Below are 17063 nucleotides of genomic sequence, written 5' to 3'. Positions count from 1 at the left end.
AAAATTCTAAAAAGAGTATGTATATTACTACTCACATGCAAAATTATGGCATTTCTAAATAGCCCAACTTGTCCTGAAAAACATAATAAATAACAGGCCTGGGTTACATATATACTGAAGAAATGAGCAAAAACACCCCAGAGTTCAAAAGATTAAAGGAATACTTAGGAAATATGCTTTCTTTCCAAAAGTGAGATGGATCCGTCTGATGTCTGTGTGTTAAGTACAGAGCAACAGCCAAGAAGCAATTAGTCTAGCTAATGGGATATGGCTGACAATTTTCTATATTTGTCTTCTTGTCAACAAGTCTCATGTGTAGCGCCAAACCTATAATAAACTGATCTACTAACAAGTATTGTGTGTGTATCCAAAGCCTGATATATCTTATTCTTCTGTGCCATAGGCCTCCGTTATTGTCCAAAAACTATTAAAAACATATCAGTGAGCCACAACGCTGCACTGGGTGACATGTTCCTTCATTACGAAGGTCACATTAGTTTGTTTAGAAAAAGCCTCAAAGACAAATAACAGCGATCACATTTTCAGTCTCCGGAGAGTAGTTCTGTGTAAGGCAGACGCCACTGAGCATGTGCAGGAATGCGGTTCTGTTTACAGCTTCAGTAGCTTGTTGTGCTACATATCACAACCTCTTAACTTTGTATTACACTGTAAATTTCTCAAAGAACTTCAGCACAAAGTCGAGAGGTTCTGTTACTAGCACAACAAGCTTACAAAGCTCTGTAAATATACCTGCCAACATCTCTTCTGGTTTCTGGTTTAATAGGGAGTTATATGTAGGAACTATTTGTTACTTAAGATCAGCCAGGAGCAGAGATTTCCTGGGGTTTTGTTGTCACTATTAGATTTCCAGGCAATCGGATAGATTAATAGTTCGTCATCAAGAAATAGTTCCAACATAAAACTTCCTCTATTACCACATTTTGTCGTTTTTGCATTCCTGTTTGTGTGCAGGGTTTACTGAAGACACTGAATCACTAAAAGCCACATGTCTCTTTCTTTTGTAATATGCCAAATGATTAATATTTTTAACAATGTGTGTCTCTTCTCTGACTCTCCTCTGTGAGCAGATGGCGTGCCGATGTGGTCGTCCCAGGATGGCGGCATCTCTGCGTCGTGGCAGCCTCGCTCTGCAGACATCGAGATGGTGTCCTACCTGCTGCTCTCTCAGCACCAGCTGGGCCACGTCGCAGAGGGTCTCAGCCTAATGAAGTGGCTCAGCCAACAGCGGAACTACAACGGAGGATTCGGAAGCACTCAGGTCACATCTTAAAAACTCTAGAAGATTTAGGGGGGGTTAGTTGGCAGAAATGGAATATAACATTCATAAGTATGTTTTAATTATTGTATAATCACCTTAAAATAAGAATTGTTGTATTTTTGTTACCTTAGAATGAAGCTTTTATATCTACATGGGGGGAGGGTGAGAGGACGGGTATTCAATTGGTTGCAATCTGCAATCTCACCACTAGATGTCACTAAACCCTACACACGGGTCCTTTAAACTACAAAAGTCAACTACTTTAGTCAATTTTAAAACTAATTTGGTTAGGGTTAGGATAAGGTTCGGGTTAGGAATACATTAAGAAGGATGTTATAAAGAAAATCATACTTACTTTATCGTATGTTTGGGTTTTAAAATTTCATTTGTCTTAAATTCTTGAGGCCAAACAAACAGTTAAAGACGATATCTATGGGGCCGCAGGGCAAAAGTTTGTTGTTGGGCCCCTACTGACCACCACTATACATGGTAGTACTGTAGATCTGAAATAAGCTGATTAATCAAGTAGTCAATTGGCAGAACATTAATTGGCAACATGTTTGATAATTAATTATCAAACATTAACATCTTTGACTGTTGGTCAGAAAAAACAAATCATGTTGATATGTTCACTTGGGCTTCAATGAATAATGATCAGCATTTTCACTGTTTTCTGACTTTTTATTCACTGAACCATCAACAGCTTATTAAAAAGAATAACTGTCAGATATATTCATAATAAAAATAAAAGTTGGTTGCTGCCTTACAGTACTCCTATGATGGAATAATACGGCCTGTGTGCAGTTTCATAAAACACAGCTTTACAACAAATGAGCTCAATATAAATCCCCCACAGAGACCAGGACCACAAGATGGAGGCTGGAGAACCAGTCAGAGTTCATGTTGTACTTCAGTGCAGCAAATTTATAACAAATTTTCAATTAATGAAACTATATGGCCCCAGATGATATGGAGTAAGGCTTTTTGGGGCTTTTGGGCATTTCCCCACTTTGTCAAATTGGCAGTCCAACCTTGCATGAGACATTTGCAAAGCTTTTTGAATCTTACATTGTTTACCTCAACTTTTTTTATGCAGCATAACTTCCATCAAATGTTCCCTCTGCTGCTCTCTCTGCAGAAATGTTCACTTCATGTCACCTTTGTCTTAATGATGTACATGTGCAACTTAGACAAAGACAAAAAACAAAACAAACTTACCTTTAAAGCCCTGAAGCCTCTATCTAAAGTTATAGACAATCAAAAAAGAAAAAAAGTCACTTCTGATGAAACTGGAGAAATTCCCATTCGTGTCACTTGAGCAGTAAACTGTGGCTTTGAGTCACATCAGATGGATACTGTGGCCGTCTGAGTATGTGGTGACTAAAGGGCAATTAACCCCTCAGCACGCATGCATGCACAAACATGCATGCAAGCTTTATGTACAGATGCAACAAGAAAACCGAAGATTGTAATTCAGTAAAGCAACATTTAAATCTTAGAGGTGTTGTCAGGCAAAAGACTCATAAACAGGAAATCAGCAGGAACTTTCAAAGCAAAAATCAATCAGCGCCTGAACTATAACAGAATGTTTTAGAGCTAACAGAATATGTAAGAGCAGATGTGTGAGGTTGAATCGGATATTCAGTGCGTGTTACTCTTGTTTCCTCTCTCTCTCAGGACACAGTCGTGGCTTTGCAGGCTTTGTCCACGTTTGCAGCTCTGGGCAGGTCTCACGACTTTGACCTCACCATCAGGGTGAACTCTGATGCTTCGACCACAGTCGCCTCCTTCCACATCCACCAGGACAACTACCTGCTCCACCAGAGCCAGCAGGTACACCGAGAGCACACACACGTCACGTTTATCACAAACACCAAGAGATTATCTGGCTGTGAGAGCGCTGTATAGAGCAGACTGACTCTGGTCTGAGCAAGTCACAAGTTTTATTTGATTCTAAAAATCAGGTGAAAAATGAAATTTCTTTCTTATCCCTCAATAATCTTGTGATCAACATTGGTGGTCATGTTACTCATGCTGAGAGATGACTTGTATGGATATGGCCCTAAAGGGAAACCCCATGTCATATCCAAAATCAAAATAATATAAATAAAAATAATAAAATAAATGAATAAAAAACATAATAGTAAAACAAAATAATAATATAAGAAATACATTGAAAAACATGTTTTGTAAATAAATAAAAAAAACAACCAGATTTCTGTAAATTTCAGATTTTATATACTGTTCACTCAAAAATATTATATTTTATGTATTACATATTATTTTGACTTTAAATTAGAATGAAAATGCATGCATATTTGTTGAAAAAATGATAATAAAAACATTATATAAAAAAATAAACCTCAGATCTACAGATTAGGAAGAAACATCAAGAATATTTTTAACAGTGAGTCACGTTTATTGGGAAAATTTCTGGTTTGGATTTGGGTTGAAAGATAATCCTCAATACAGCCACACTGACCACTTACTGTACTGTGGCTGAATAAGTTTCTTTAACTTTGTTTCATTGACTTCAGATCAGTTATGTTGGTACAAGAATGAAAAGCAGTGTTATTGTTATTTCCACAGAAAACTGCTGTCTGCTGTCATGTCACTTTATTTTACAGCTGAATGTTTTGAGCCAGCTCACTGATCTCACAGTAATCTGGAAGATAAAATATAATTAGTCTTGCCTTGTTATGTTTCAGATTGAGCCCAAAGACGAGCTGAAGCTTCAGGTGACTGCAGCAGGTCATGGACTCGCCATCTTTCAGGTATCAGGACAGAAATGTTCAAAATATTATAATAAACTACAGCAGTGTTTTTCAGTCCTGGCCCTGCATGCTTGAGATGTTTCCCTGCTCCAACACATCTGATTCAAATGAGTGGGTCATTATCGGGCTTCTGCAGAGCTTGATGACGAGCTGATCATTTGAATCAGGTGTGTTGGAAGAGAGAAATATCTAAAACATGCGGAACAGGGTCTACAGTATTATAACAGTGCCTCCTGCTGGTCAGCAGTCACAAGCTTCATGAAAACAGAGCATCTCAGCTCTCAACCACTACAGAGGGAGGGAGTATTCAGATCCTTTACTGCAGTAAAAGGACAGATATATCAATGTATAAATACTCCATTACAAGTAAAAGTCCTGCATGTAAAAAGTACATAACTATTATGAGCTTGATGTAGTTAAAGTATTACAGTAAAAGTAGTGGTTTGGTCCCTCTGACTGATATATTATTATATATGACATCATTAGATTATTAATAGTGAAGCATCAGTGTTAGAGCAGCATGTTACTGTTGTAGCTGCTGGGGGTGGAGCTAGTTTACACTACTTTATATACAGTTAGCTAGTTTAGTCCAGTGGTTCCCAACCTAGGGGTCGGGCCCCTCCAAAGGGTCAGCAGATAAATCCGAGGGGTCGTGAGATGATTAATGGGAGAGAAAAGAAGAAAAAACAAAGTTCTGACACACAAATCTGTTTTCAGTTTTTGGACTTTTTCTCTAATCTTTGATTTTTGCTGAAATATTGGATCATTTGAACATTTATTAAAATCAAACCATGTGAGAAGTTTAGAGGGAAAAATCACTATTTAGTGGAGCTGTTGACAACTAATAGACATGTGAAATGTGACCCCGACTACACACTGCTTTTTGTAAGACGTCAAAGCCAAAAAGGTTGGAAACCACTGGTTTCATCTTTAACAATGTGTTGTATTTTAAAAGCTTGTTATATTATCCATTTTGTCAAATCTTCATCTGAAAAGTAACTAAAGCTGTCAAATAAATTTAGTGGAGCAGAAAGTACAATAATTCTCTCTGAAATGTAGTGAAGTGGAAGAATAAAGTAGCATCACATGGAAATACTCAAGTAAAGTACAAGTACCTCAAAATTGTACTTAAGTGCAGCACTTGAGTAAATGTACTTAGCTACTTTCCACCACTGGTTTTACAAAAAGACAATACAAATTAAAACCAAAGAAAAAGGTGATTAAACTCCATGTTCCTTAACAACAGTCTGATTTTCTTCTCTTCCCTCAGCTGAATGTGTTTTACAACGTCAGGAAGGAAGAGATGACGAGGAGGAGACGAGACGCCGGCGAACACGAAGCGTTTCATCTGTTTGTCGAGCTGTTTGATGAAGAAATAAACTCTGCACATCTGTTCAGCTGCAGCAGGTGAGCAGGTTTGGCTCTCTGACAGTCGCTCACATACCGACAGTATGATGCAAACCATCCACAGCATGTGTGTGATATCTGTCACACATTCATTACGCCAGTTTACAAACAGTCAAACACAGTAGACGTAAGACATAAATAAAGTTAATCAGCTTTACTGGCTGAGAATGTGAACACTTAATACCACACAAAATACACTTAATACCTTTTATTAAATTCCTTGAAAGTCTTCACTACAAATATTGTATCTGGACAGAATGAATGTAAACTGCAGCTTGACTGGTTGGCGGAGACAGTGTTTCTAGTTTATTATTTATTTTCAGGTTATATTCATGTTAATTATATTTAATAATATATTATATTTAACAATAAAATAATAACATTAAATACAATTTATTTGTAACAATTTCTGAGATTTATTATCAGCAAAATTTTAAATAAAATACATTTAAGAAATAAAAATATAAATAGATCATAAAAATAAAACAAAACATACAAATATTTAAAAAATGTTTTAAATATTATATTTTAAATTATATTTTGTAAATACTTAAAATACATCAGTGGCTATATGAATAAAGTTTGTATATTCAAGAATATTCATTACTGTAAGTTACATATATTGTGTTAAATAATATTATTACCTTAATTACATATTAAATACAATAATTTAAAAAATGCTATATAGATTCAGTTTGTTATAAAGTAGTAGTTTTCAGTTGTTGTCTTAATGGAATTCAACATTTCTGTTTCTGCCATGTCACTGAGGTAAAGTCATGTTAAATTACTGATAAATAAAATGCACCATAATCCAGTGAAATATGTCGCTGATGTTCAGTTTTGTTGTGCAGTCTGTCAGAGCAGGTGGGTCTGAATGCGACGGGCATGGCCATCATGGAGGTGGGTCTGCTGAGTGGCTTCGGCCTGTCGCCGTACGGCATCCAGATCGACGAGGTCATAAAGAAAGTGGAGACCCAGCCGGGGAAAGTCATCCTGTACCTCGACTCTGTGAGCTTCACTGACACATACTGTACTGTGTCTGAATTCTCTGTGTGCAGTGAAAGACTAAACAGGTCAAATATTAATGTGTTTCCAGGTGACGACGGAGGAGATGTGTATACAGATTTCTCTGGTCATGGAGTACAGAGTCGCCAAAGTCCAGGAAGCAACTGTTCTCATCTATGACTATTATGAACCAAGTAAGAAAAACATACTTTAGACTTTAAAGTGGTTATAATCAATATTTCCAATATTTTTATTCGTTTCGACCCTGATCAGTGACTCTGCAACTCCCCACAGCATGACAGAGCTTTACAGCGAGTTTCAGTTCATTGTTTATCTGTCCAGCTGCAACTTTACTGTTTTGGTTCACTCTCAGCAACCAGATATTTCCCTCAGGAGTTGGTGGAGACCAAAAACAGAGCTAAAAGAGAGTGAATATTGGACTTCATGTTTCTGCTGAAAGCAAGAGGGCAAAAAAAATTAGTTATTGTTTTATTTAAGGTCACAGAGCTTTAAAAAAAAAAAAAAAAAAGCCCCTGGTTGCTATTTCCAGGTCCTACTTTCAAAAAAAGAAACAGAACTTAAATGAAGGTAGACTCACATCGAACATTTTACTCTTCCAGGGCGGAGGACGGCGAGGACGTATAAATCAGAGTGGAGGAGTGACATGTCCACCTGCTCGTTCTGTGGCGATGACTGCAGTCAGTGCAGAGTTCAGGATCTTTACGGTATCAACGTCACGTCACACAGCAGCAGACAACACCTCATGCTGACCAGTTTACCAGCTGCTCTGCTTCTTCTCATCATCATCTTCGTCTTGTAAATAAGGTCCAACAAAGCTTAGCTCAGCTTTAGATGTATACATGCGTCAGGTTCAGCTTTATGTGGAAGGTGTAACATTTATATTAAGGTAAAGTTGTTTTGCGTTCACATGCATTTTATGTCTATAAACGGCATATTGGCATTTGGAAACAGTATGTTGGGAGTTTGAGCTTGATGAAAAAAACAAGTTAGTTTAGTGTCTTAGAAAAAAAAGGTCAGATTCAGAAATGAAGTGTTTGACTGCTGTAATGTTGAAATTAACAAATGGAAGTTTTGAATGCACCAGTTACGCGCCAGGTGGTTTTTAATCAGAGGTTTTCCAGTCGGTTCCAGCCAACTGAGAATTATCACCATTTCTGAAGCTCTTTAGCCACTTTTAGCTCCTAGTTTGTGTTTTATGCCACATTTATTGTGTTCTCATAAATCTATACACTACCTGCCCAGCACCAAACAGGAGACAAAGTTAGAGACTAGCTGGTGAACATAGTGGAGCATTTAGCAGCTAAAGAGCCAGATATCTCCCTCAGTAGAATAAAAACGGAGCTAAAAGAGGGTGAATATTGGACTTAAATTCATCAGGATGACAGAAACATGACTCAAACAGGATGATAATGTTGTTTTGTATCTGCTAGGTGTAGAAAGATAAAATTATGCTTTTCTCAGCTGCATGCAGGCGAAGGTGTACGGAGGTCACTTAGAGACGTTTCATGTGGCTGTTTCTTTTATACTTGTGTGTAGTATGTTTATGTTTGTTTCAGTCTCAGTTTAGCCTCTGTAACCGAGAGAACTTCCTTCCCTGCGTAGCATCACAAAGACATTTACTCACATCTTCAGAGAAATATCTGAAGTAGATGATTATTTGCTTACAGATTAGCCATAACAGCTTTATTAGCTTGGTTGCATGTCTGTTAGCTTGTTTTGGAGTCTTTCTACCACCTAGTGGTCAAAAATAACTTAATAAAACTTTTCTTTTTTTACTAAAAATTTTCTACTCTCTGGTTCGTTCAGGTGTTGGTTTTTGTTAGTTCGTCTTCGTTCGGGTTGGTGTGTTATTGGGATTTTTTATGTCTGTCTTGGGTTTGGTTTAGCTCTTTTGAGGTTCAAACCTAATTTATATAGACTTGTTGTACTAACCAGGCAAAATAATAAGCCAGGCAGTAACCTGAGCTTCGTAACCAGTCATGTTGGCTGCATTTACAAAATAATTCTGTCAAACCACAATTATTCATTGTGTATGTGAACACAGCCAATGTCAATCACTGAATAATAACTAATGGTGTTGAACATTGTCTCATACGTTGTGAAATCAGACACTGAATCATGTTTGTATATTCAGATTGGAATTTTTTTTTTTCTTAATTGAATGATTGAATGTTGGCTTTCAAGACTTTTCTTGCAATGGATCATATTTAGTACGAGAGATTTACAAAGTGATAGGGCAGTATAAGTAACTACAATGTAGATGTTAAAAAAGAATAAATGTTACTGTGAAATCTTTATTTCTGGGATTTGGTGTTGATGCAATTTGAGTTTCTATGTTTTTGTTTCGGAAGCAATGACGTGTGTCACTGGTGTTTACGAGAATTGTTTATTATGTCTATTATTTATTTATGTTTATTTATAATTATGTTTATAATTTATGTTGAGCGGGTCCGAAAAAACAAAACAAAAACTGACGTTGCCAATCAAGTTTGTTTAAGAGCACATTCCTGGTAGATTACTTTGTAATGGCAACGGCTTAATTCTCTTAGAGATGCAGAGAGGCTGTCTGAATCCCCTACAAAGCTTCCCGCCACGGCACATTCATCTGACTCTGCAAAGATAAGCTGTTCTGGAGATCTGATTTAACTTGATTTAAAACTCGAATTTTTCTGTATTTCAATGAAATTTTACTGTAGTATCAGTATACTGTGCAGCTGTAATATAACAAAAAGGTTCACATTTGTGTGTCACACAGTCAGTAGTATACTATATCCTATATTTATATTCTGGGGCTTTACTGGAACATCTTTGCATGATTTACAGTTAAAAACTTTTAAGTTAATTATCTTATACTGGCTCTTTATGCAGCCCCTCAGTTCAGCCTCCGTCTGAAACAGGTTGTTTTAGCTCCTGTCTCTTTAAGCCCCGCCTCCCACTCTGTTCTTATTGGTCAGCTTCAGGAAGCTTCCTCCAGCTCCCAAGGCTACGTAAACAAATAGTAGTGGTAGGATTTCTCTTATTTTTCTATTCTTTTCTCCAAATATTAACTTCTCAAATACATCGGTACATGTTACAGCTGAATCAGATCCTGAACATGAGAGTGGACAACATGAACAACCTCAGCAGCGGAGAACGGATGGACATTTATGGTCACAAGCAACGAGTCGACGTCAACTTATCTGGAAAGTTAAAAAAAAATTCACTTTCAGGAATCATTTTTATGTTCACCATTTTTGTTCATCTCAAGTTTTGAAACTTTGACCATATTCAACATCAAACATCAGAACAGTGTAACTGACAGAAGGAGAAAAGATTATATGCCGGCTCAGTCATTCTTAGCGCTTTCAAATCAGTGACTGTGATGAAATTGCTGCTATGGCGATGCTTGGAGATTTTGCAGAATCAACCCATAATGATGTGCTACATAGGATATACAGTATGTAGCCAGTTTATGTTTACAGTAAAGTATGTTTTTTGGTGTGTTTGCTTGATATGCAAATGGAAAAAAGTGAAAGACTTTTTTCACCATTTTCTGACATTTTATGGAGCAAACAACTAGTCGATTAATTGAGAAAATCATCATTGATAATGAAAATATTCGTTAGTTGAAGCCCTAATTAGCAGGCTTCTGAGATATCTTGCTCATACATAAAACAACGACAGAAAACTTAACCCCCTACTAACTCTTTACTTTCATATATTCCATGGAAACTCCTCCTGGATTCATTTTAAGTCTCTCTGGAAGGGTCCCAACCTCCGGGGTGAGAGACCAGCTGTGACAGAGAACAGTAGCAGTCTCACAGCTTTCCCTGCCCTCATCAGACTAAACGCTGAACAATCAACATGAAAGATTTACTCTAGGGACGTTAACCTCGGCGGGGTCTATAGCTTTAATCAGATTGTGACCTTGACCGGACAAATGTCCAAACACAAGCAGGAGCAGGAGCAACACTTGCGGCCATAAATCCACATATTTACACAGGTATGCTGTCTAATGGTGCAGGAGCTCAATAAATCCCTGCGACAATCAAAGTGACAGAGACATAAACATTTATGACGCAGCGGCATAACTTCAAAGATCCCGCGATGATGGACAGCTTGAACTCAGCAGTGACAGAAACGGTGAGCCAAGCTGAGAATATTTGACCCACATGTTGATGTGAGAAGCAGCTCCCGTCTTGTTCTGCAGGTGGGATTGATACCGCCGACATTCATCTGCGCTCTGGCTTTTTACGGCCTCAGACGTTCTGCCTCATTACAGCTGACCTCTGCTCGCATAGCACAACGCCCCGCAGGTCACCTTTTGTCCGAGTACCAGTCAGCACCACCTGTATGAGTTTGGGATCTGTAGGAAATGGTGTGTGCCTTTAAAGCTGCATCAGTTGACTTTGTTGGACACTTGTGGGAAAGAAACAAGCTGAAAATATCTTACATACAGTCGATTATCACCTACTGTATTAATTGTGGTTTTCACAGTTTGCTAGAAGTTGCTTCAAGTTTGTTTTGAAGCTGCAGGAAGTAAATTTTTGACCACTAGAGCGCAGAAATACTCCACAACTCAACAGAAGCTGTGTACTTAAGCTGTCAGTGTTCTGCTCAGTCATTTGCTGCCGTACCTGCTGCAACATCACTCACCTGTAAGCTATGCTGTCACTTTCAGCCACTGCTACTGTTCAATGTCCCATCTCCACCCCAGCATCCACCTGGAGGCTCAGAGTCTAGCTAACATCATCACCCCCCCACACACCCTGCTGTACTAAGCTTGTGTTTCCTTACAGGGCCAAAATAGCGCAAATATCAACACTATACATATTCTACATTAACATAATTTATCCCTCGCGATTCGGCTGACTGAACTGTGTTTGCACATTTTATCACAAGAGAAGAAAAATGTTGATGAAACTGGTGTTTTCTTCTAGTTATGAGATACAGATCTCAATATTATGAAATCTTTTCTCATAATATGAGATGCAGTCATAATTACAAGACAACTCCAATCATTCTCTTTGGTAAATGTCACAAAACACAGTTAGAACAAGCTTTTTCTAGACAACTAGAACACATCCGTGCACATTCATTAGTTTTATGTCGTTGTAAATTGAATATCTTTGGATTTTGGACCGTTGCTGTGAGTTCTGGGAGCTTGTGATGGACATTTTTCACTATTTTCTGACGTTTTACTGACTAACGCCAAGGCCGCACCACCTACCTCTACCTGTGTGTGATGGGTTAGGGGTTTTTTTGTCATGTCTGTGACATATTCTACAGATGCAGACAGTAAAACTATAGTGAAAGGTGTAATGTTGCTAATATGATGTCAATATAATTATCAACAGATCATTTTCTCGGTCTATTTTTGTGTCATGGCAGTGAACTGTTCTCCAGCTCTACAAAGTATACAAGAATGAAAAATGAAAGTACAGGAAATTATAGAAAAACGGATAAAAAATACAAACAATGGCAATTTCAGCAGCAAAAGTGCAACAAAATAAACCAAAAGATACAACAAAGAAGAAATAAAGAAGTCTTCAGCACAAGTGAAAGCAGAAGTATGTTTTGTTATGACTAAATGATTCACTTATTAATCAAAAACAAGGATTAGAGTGCACAGTCATGCTAGCAGCTCCGTGAGGCTGATCAGACACATCTGTGCTTTGAGCTCAGTACGAGCATGCCGACACGCTCACAGTGATAATGCCAACATGCTTGATGTTTAGCAGGTACAATGTTTAGATAGTGGAAAGTCTAACCTAATGATGATGCTGCATGTAAAGTCAGGGGATCACTAAAGTTATTACAAGTCATCCAGAGGGGAACATGGATGTCTGCACAAAATTTCATGGTGATCCATCCAGTAGTTGTCGAGACATTTCACTCAAAACCACAAATGTCAACCTGCTGGTGGCACAGGAGGAAAATTCAGAGGATCATCAAATTCAGTAGGTTTGTCTTCTTCAAATTTAATAGCAATCATTTGAACAGTTTTTGAGATATTTCAGACTGGAGCAAAGTGGGGGACCGGCATCGCCATCAATAGGGTCTTGCTGTTAGCATTTCTAAAGATAATCAATAGAACAACCCATTAATCTACATTCCTTTCATGTGCTTCCAGTCAGTTAAACTGGTTCCCCAGCTTAGAATCTTAGCCCCGAAGCTAAAACACAAACTTCTACTGAGTCACAATCCAAACTAGAAAAACAAAAGTGTGAAACTCACACGTTCTTTGTTAAAAAAAAAAAAAAAAAAAAGAGGAGAGTTTGGATTATCTTGGATGGAGCAGATCCCCCAGTGAGCACAGATCAAAACCACCCTGCTGGACCAACGCGCTCATCACTCAGCCCTGTGAGTATGTATCAGATCCTGTCAGAATATAAACACGACCGCAGAGGCAAAATATTTCCTCCACAGAGGTCCTAACTCTCCAAACACCGGCCCTTCAGTGCATTATCTGTCAGCGAGCAGGACTGCACCACATGTACAGTACATCCAGTCAACACATGCACTGCAGACCACTGTGCTCATTCTCATGGACATCAAACAATGCAAGAATGTCACAATTACACAGCGCCGGAGCTACCATATTTCAAGAGAACGCTTTGGATGACGGAGATGAGTCATTAGAACGTGCAGCTGCTGCCATCTGGGTTCAATCAGCAGCTGAGGCCTCTCTCGAGCTCCGAGGCTGGAGCAGAAAAGTTGTTTCTATTGGATAAAAATCTGACAATACTCTCAAAAGCAGGAAAAGAAACTCTCATCCTCCACTGAGGACTTTCAGTCCCCAATCAGAGGAGAATAAGTAAAAGTGAGGACAGATTTTTGAGACTGATGACTCATGCAAAGAGTCTGTGCTTATTAGATCGTCATAATCCTTCAAATAACTCAAATTAACACTCCTTACTTTCACGCCAAACACCTTTAGAAATAGTTAAGAGAGTGATGCATGGTGAAGGAAATATATTCATTTGATTTCTTCAGTCCACTTTAACCACTTAATCATTTACTTTGAAATATATACGAGTGCTGCAGGTGTTTTCACTTTTTTGCCTGATTAGGACTCTCCTCTGTATCGTGTGTGAGTGGATACATATGTTTGATTGACATGTGACATCACTGAGGTGGGAAAACTTACACCTTAATCATTCTGACATGTGGGGCTGGAAGCGTGTGACTCACATAAAGTAACAGTATGCTAACATTACTACAGTAAATTAAAGGTGAGCCTACTTTTTATAATTATTTTAGAAGTATATCCTGTGTCCATATTGCATTGTTTTATGGCTACTTATGGCTAGACTCAATATGTTCTTTCATAGTCAAAAATGTCAAATTCCCCCTGTCATTTTATTGAATTAAAAAGTAGAAAAGGAAAATAAAGCTCTCCAAGCTAACGAGTGCTCTAATGGCCAGTCAGCAAACTTGTGAGCTTGTTAGCTTAGCTTGCTCACTAATGAGACAATATCCTCACACATCTGACATTCATGCAGATAACTGGGCTGTACTGCAGATGTGACTGGACAAGAGACAAGATGGAACATTTCCTCCAAAGTGCAATGCCTTCTCCCATCATGGGAACAATGTGATCGATCTGGCTCAGACCAAGAGAGCCAGTTATCTAATTTAACACCCAGTAATTTGGTTTTTGTGTCCTGGTCAACTGATATCCTACCTGTAGACAGACAAGTTCAATACCAGTTTTGTTCATTCCCACCTATTTAGTAATGGTTTGTAAGTAGATTTCCTCTCTGTGCTAATGCTGGTGAAGCACATTCAGCCTTTCTGCACATGTAACCTGACTTCTACCGTATCAGAAAGGTGTTATATGGGTGATGATGTGGGTTTTGGATCATGTATTTGAATAAATTATATCTGAAATAAGATGTTTAGCTTTTGATGCAAACTGATTCATCACTCAAGATCAAGGCAGCACTAAAAGAACTGGAGATTACTCAAGTTCTCTGTCTAATCAAATATATCTTTTTATGTTGTACAGTCATTGTTTTTTTTGCTCAAAACTGGCTAATAATTTATGTTTTTCACCCCTCAGTTTAACCTCTCCTCATTCCCTTCCACTGTTCCCAGCTCTACCAGTAGGTGGTAGGCTTGCTCAAGGTAAAAAACAAAACAAATCCTGGTTTGAACTTCACCAAAAAACGACAAATTTCCATGACATAAAGGTAACAACGGGAAACTTTTTATAGAGGCTTTCACATGAGCTGTGTAAGTTGAGGCTGTGTGAGAGTCGAGCCTCTCCGGCTGCCACTGTTAATGGGAGGCAGATGGACCTGGCCCGCACGCTGCAGACTAATGAGGGAAATATGGAATCAGTGGAGGTTTCACACAAGCAGGCAGACTGGATGCTGATTGTATATTTTACTCTGTCGCTGTCAAACAGAGAGGAAGGGGGCTGATCTGGTTATTCTGCTCGGAGTAATGCGACTCGACGTTTACAGACGGTTTAGGATTCATGGTAAATAATAAAACCGGCGTGTCGTGAATCTACAGCAGATTTAAAGATGATAATCATACATTTGAGCACCACATGCACACTGTAAACTCTTATTATACAACAGATTTTTTTTATTTTTTTTTTTTTATTTGAGCATTTCTAAGTAAAATAGGCCTTCACATGGTCCACAAAAATATGGAAACAAGCTGATGTGTGTAAACTGAGCTGCTTTTTTTACAGCCTACTTTGCAGTTTGAATGTGGATTTAACTGAGCCACATTCAAAAGGCAGTGCTCCATAAAGCAGAGAGGATGAGGTCAAAGCTCAGAAACTTGTTACACAAGCCTGAAAGCTTCAGTTTGGTGTTCGAGCTGAATGTCAAGTGTTTTCTCCTCAGTGTGCACATACAGACACACACACAGCTTGTCTGGTTCTATTTCTCATTTGTACAGTTTCATCCAACAAGTCCTTCATATTAAACAGTTAAATACATTGATGGTCTGTAAATCCAGAATGATACAAGGAAGTATTTTCTGATCTTCTGAGTGGATGTTTAAGTCACATGTTTCATTCATGATTTTTAAATTACTAAACTTGTTTCCTTTACTCTTTTTGCTTTTATCGATGCACCAACCTTTCCACCGCAGCAAAACATTTGCGATATTAAGAGATTTTTTGAATTTTCTGTATTTCCACTGAGGTTTTTTGATGCGCATACTGAGAATGTAAACAGGTGGATGGAAACACATATATAGTATCAGTGAAGGAAGGAGGACTCAAATCATTAAAGCTGCTCTGGGATCAACCGACTACATCTGATGTGAAAGGTGTCGCTCGTAGTGACGAACCCACAGAGTTATTACCCGACTCTACAGTTCCCTTCAGAGCTTTTTTAACATCTTTCAGCTCATTGTTTTGGTTTTACAGCCAGCAAATGTACTGTTTTGTTTCAGTCTCAACCTTCTTTCAAGCAGCATCTGGCCGCTCTGATAAAATCCCCAAGTGGCCCAAAAGAAAAAAGAAGATAGAAAATTAAGCTTTATGAAGCTTAAAGGACCAGTGTGTAAGATTTAGTGGCATCTAGCATGAGGTTGCAGATTGCAGCTGAATGGATACAACTCCTCTCCCCTTCCAAGCGTGTAGGAGAACCTATGGTAGCCGTGAAACTCGCAAAAACTGCAAAAAGGTCCTCTCTAGAGCCAGTGTTTGGTTTGTCCACTCTGGGCTACTGTAGAAACATGGCGGCCTCCGTGGAAGAGGACCTGCTCCCTGTGAAGATGTAAAGGGCTCATTCTAAAGTAACTAAAACACAACAATTCTTATTTTCAGGTGATTATACACTAATTAAAACATACTTATGAATATTATTTCTGCCAAGTCCGTTCCATTAAATGCCACGAAATTCACACACACTGAACCTTTTTTTTTTTGCAAACTCATTTTCTCAAAGTTCAGCCTAACATATTTGGTATTTTTGGAAACTTCAGGATCTCCACTATATTTCATAATAAGGTATGTGGGTTTGGACAGCACTTGTCTGCACAGCAAGACTTTGTAATGAAGGAGCCACCAAAGGTTCCTGCATGACTGAACGATTTAACAACACTGAGACACACGCCAGAGTTACACAAAGAATGACGCTGTTTATCATTTCTGTAACACAGACGGAATAAATCGACGAGGCCAAGTTAACATCGATCGGTCCAGCTCACATTTACGTGCTTGTAAGTGTTGGCCTCATATTTCGGGCACAATCTGTAACCTCAGACACCCGAGTGGCTCTTTACTCACAGTGTTCTGTTTCAGTGCTGAACTCCGGCAGCCAGACAGAAACACTCCTCCTCCTCCTCCTCCTCCTCCTCCTCCTCCTCCTCCTGTGATGTCCTGTAGATCAGCTCTGCTCGACTGTCTGGTGGCAACAGTTTCAATAAGATCTGGACCAGAACCACTCTCGCTGTCGATTTTCACAATGTGATCACCCCGACAGTTTGTTTTCTTTGGTTTGATTTGGAGTGGAAAAAGTTCCATTTTTTTTTAGCTTCACACTGACCAATTTTGAGAAGGACCAGGCTTTTGTACGACATTGTTTTGTAACACATCATCGTGCCTCTGTTTGGAGTTTTTTGATGGT

General features: G+C 38.6%; 1 protein-coding gene across 1 annotated transcript in view; it reads left to right on the top strand.

Annotated features, from left to right (window-relative positions):
• cd109 (CD109 molecule) overlaps positions 1–8768 on the top strand; it is a 34424-nt gene extending 25656 nt beyond the window's left edge. The window contains exons 27-33 of the mRNA XM_044329985.1: positions 1089–1279; positions 2957–3112; positions 3988–4053; positions 5324–5460; positions 6312–6468; positions 6557–6659; positions 7086–8768. Coding sequence (XP_044185920.1) covers positions 1089–1279; positions 2957–3112; positions 3988–4053; positions 5324–5460; positions 6312–6468; positions 6557–6659; positions 7086–7285 — 1010 coding nt within the window. The 3' untranslated portion in view covers positions 7286–8768. The remainder of the gene's footprint in view (positions 1–1088; positions 1280–2956; positions 3113–3987; positions 4054–5323; positions 5461–6311; positions 6469–6556; positions 6660–7085) is intronic.
• The last annotated feature ends 8295 nt before the right edge of the window (positions 8769–17063 follow it).

Source organism: Thunnus albacares, chromosome 16 (genome assembly GCF_914725855.1).
Source record: "Thunnus albacares chromosome 16, fThuAlb1.1, whole genome shotgun sequence".
Taxonomy (NCBI): Eukaryota; Metazoa; Chordata; class Actinopteri; order Scombriformes; family Scombridae; genus Thunnus; species Thunnus albacares.
The sequence above is the reverse complement of the archived record's forward strand: the minus strand, read 5'-3'. Positions and strand labels throughout refer to the sequence as shown.